Here is a 3,464-nt window from a genome sequence, read left to right as displayed (position 1 = left end):
ATGGGGGAATTTGTATGGACATCACATTAGAGCTGGATATGCTAAGACACTCATATGATGAGACCTTCACTACCAACTCAAGTAGTAGATCATGGATGGTGTAATAAGGATTGCCAAATCTCGGTACATTCTTTTTGAAAAACCCTTGATTAACCAAGTCAGTTAAGTAACATAATCCAACATCTTCAATTCTTTTCTTTTGACCATCTGAGTGTAAAATACCAAGTCCAATCCACAAATGAACCAACTCTTCTGCACGAAATTCATAATCTTCAGGAAACAATGCACAGTAAGAAAGACACTGTTGCAAATGGAAAGGGAGATAATCATAGCTAAGCTTGAGGGCTGGCATAATGTCATTATCGCTAGCTTGTGACTCCCACTCTTTACTTTCCAAAGCTCTTGTCCAATGGTCAAATGTGAGCTGGTTTCTGAGCAATCTACCCACAGTTTTTGCAGCAAGAGGAAAACCCTTCAATTTTAACACTATTTTGTGCCCAACATCTTGTAATTCAGGATGGTCTTGCCATGGCTGTTGTTGGTCACCAAATACACATGCTTCAAAGAAAGACATCATATCTTGAGTACCAAGACGTTCCATTTCTATAGAATGGTCAACTGTCCTGACCATGTCTGCTACCCCTGGAATTCGAGTTGTGACTATAACCATATTGCCTTCTGTCCCCGCCTTTTTGAACGGAGCTACTAGTTTTTTCCACTCATCATCATAATATTTCCACACATCATCCAAGACAAGTAAGAACCTCTTTGATCTTAACCTTTGTTCAATTTGCTCTTCTTTGCTACCTTTCTTGCTTTCACTGCTGTTATCTGCAGGGATTTGTTCCAAAATCTCTTGTGCCAACCTATCTGCAGAGAAGTTGAGAGAGACACATATCCAAATGGTAACCTGGAAACAGCTCTTCACTTCTTCAAATATGTGTTGTGTAAAGGTTGTCTTCCCAACACCCCCCGGCCCAACAATTGGAAGGACTGTAAGTTGTTTGGAAGAATATTCACCCTGAGTGATGCCGTCTATGATTTCCTTTTTCTGGGTATCCCTTCCATATAGCTGAGGCTCTATAATTTGCGGGGTGGTTTTCGGCCGATCCATAGCAAGACCAACTTGGGTTGGGATACGGCTTAAGCTTAGTAGCTCCAGATTGAGAATGGTGGAGACCATAGAACATACATGCTTCAGCTGTTCTATGATGTCTATCATTCTCTTGGACATTTCCACCCTATCAAACTTCAGTTTTGGTGTTTCCTCTATGGTGCGAACTCTCTGTGTCCGTGCCTTGTGTGGGCAGGCGCCACAGAGGAGTCGCCATCCGGTTGCAGCCGGCATGTTAGGTGATGCAGCCGACTCACTGGTATGAGGAGAAGAGTAGCAGCATGGGAAGTGTTTACCAACAGCAGCTTGAACAGCACCACAGGCAACCTTGGGCATGCTGCATCCCCCAACACATAAGCATCCACGGCTGCCACCATTATCTTCTTGGTCATCAAGTGGGCTAGCAGCACGCGAGCAGGAGCACATGGACTTGATCTTCCCGGCAACAGCTCTGGCCGTGTGGCGAGCGTTGAGGACGAGGCCCTGGAGGCAGCACCGGTCATCCATGCTTGCTGCTGCGTGGTAGGTGCCGTCGAGCGCATCCTGGATGCGGAAGTAGTCCAGCTCGTTGAGCGCATCATCAGCGACGTAGGCCAGCTGCCGCAGCTTGTGCAGCAACCCCTTGAGCGCAGGGTTGGTGATGTCCCTGCCCTGCCCCGGGGCGTTGTTGAGCATCCCCTGGGCGTAGAGCAGCTGCATCTTGAGGGCATCAATGTTGGGGCCGAGCCCGGCACTGGCCGCCCACGCCTCCAGCAGGCCGTCGGTGACCGGTGCCAGCGCCTTGGTGACCACCCACCATGCTGCGCTGACGGCCACCTCCATAGCCGTGTTGCGCCGCTGGAATCAACAGCTTGGCTTGCTGCAGGTATAGAAAAGATAATGAAACCTGTTTACAGTTAGCCACTAGCACTAGCAAAGTAATAATCTTTCTTGTCAAAGGAATGAGCTTGTAGAAAGAATAGTTCACGTACACGACGCCGACGAACAGGGAGGGATGCTAGCACGTCAGATCTTTGGGCTCGCCGGAGATGGCTGCTTGAAGTGTTAGAGGAAGGGGGAGATGCTCTGTAATGTATTCTGGTTGAAGGGGGGGTAACAAGGTACAGTAGTCAGTTGGCAGGCTGTCTCAACCCCTTTCGCTCTTCGTCAAGTCTTTGGACTATATATTGATGTGTCTACCCCTGTTATCATTGGAGCCTGATCATTTACAGTGAAATAATGATGGATTAATTGTCGATAATATATATCATTGGAGCTTGATCAAATCACAACAATTATTTTGCAAGTGGTTGCAGAATACCTACAATCAATATATTCGAGCGTCGGGTGGTAGGGGGAGTATATTGAGGTACCAGTTGTAGTTATTTTGTTGGAATTTTCCCAGTTGTAGTTACTGCTTCCCTACTGCTCATGGAACGAAAAAGAAAAGGCTGGCCGACATCTAGTGATGCCTAAATTATTGTGGAAGGTACACACGTGTCCCTCAGGTTGCAAGCGGGATGCGGGATGCGGCTGCTCGCCACACACCAAAGCGGGAGCCAATTTTTTTACAGATTAGCGGCTTAATTATTAGCGGACAATGCGGCAGCCCGCATGTGCCCGCGAAGACCCGCCTGTCACCATGCACAGTCCCAGTGTTGTACTACATCATAAAATTTTATCACAAGACTACAAGAGCCACATGTATCACATGTCAGCTGCTTGGTCTCGGCCTTTCTGGACAGCACCGTGCGCATGGGAAAACAGTATGCTCATTCAGCAAGCAAACTAGTATGTACAGCAAGAGAACCGTCTGGATTCTGAAACATTTTGCTCATTCAGTAAACTCTACCTAGCCAGCCACGTGATGGCACATTCGTCAGTTTGTTTTTACTCGTTGCAACGACCGTACTGTTACTCCCCAGCCAGCCAATTGGAGGCCTGGATCAAGCATCTTTTCGCATTTATCGAGCCCCAATCTACGCTCCGACCCACCCGTACCCACTCTTTTGACCTTGCGTGCGGAAAAGGAGGGAAGTACATGGGATCGCTATGAACGTTGCAAAAGCTGCCTTGAAAAAAATGTGTCCCCTAATTGGTTTGTGAACACGATGATAGTGAGACATGTACTCCCTCCATTCCTAATATAAGTCTGTGTAGAGATTACACTATAGACCACATATGGATGTATATAGATGCAATTTAGGGTGTAGATTTACTCATTTTGCTTCGTATGTAGTCCATAGTGAAATATCTACAAAGACTTATATTTAGGAACGAAGGAAGAACTGCTTTACTAGAATAGATAATCAGCTCACGTATAGGATTCGTGCTAGCATCTGCATGCACAATTGTTTAGCCCCCCCCCCCC

The 3,464-nt window shown here is 46.9% G+C and overlaps 1 protein-coding gene across 1 annotated transcript; it reads right to left on the bottom strand.

Annotated features, from left to right (window-relative positions):
• Positions 1 to 4: 4 nt before the first annotated feature.
• LOC123176819 (putative disease resistance protein RGA1) lies at positions 5 to 2,235 on the bottom strand (the record flags this gene model as incomplete). Its single annotated transcript, XM_044590861.1, has 2 exons — positions 2,086 to 2,235; positions 5 to 1,973 (listed from the first exon to the last, which is right to left on the bottom strand). A coding segment is annotated over exon 2 (1,932 nt), but the record flags the coding sequence as incomplete, so codon positions are not given.
• Positions 2,236 to 3,464: the final 1,229 nt, after the last annotated feature.

This window comes from Triticum aestivum, unplaced genomic scaffold (genome assembly GCF_018294505.1).
Source record: "Triticum aestivum cultivar Chinese Spring unplaced genomic scaffold, IWGSC CS RefSeq v2.1 scaffold265296, whole genome shotgun sequence".
In the NCBI taxonomy this organism is placed as follows: Eukaryota; Viridiplantae; Streptophyta; class Magnoliopsida; order Poales; family Poaceae; genus Triticum; species Triticum aestivum.
This window is presented reverse-complemented; position numbering and strand designations above follow the sequence as displayed.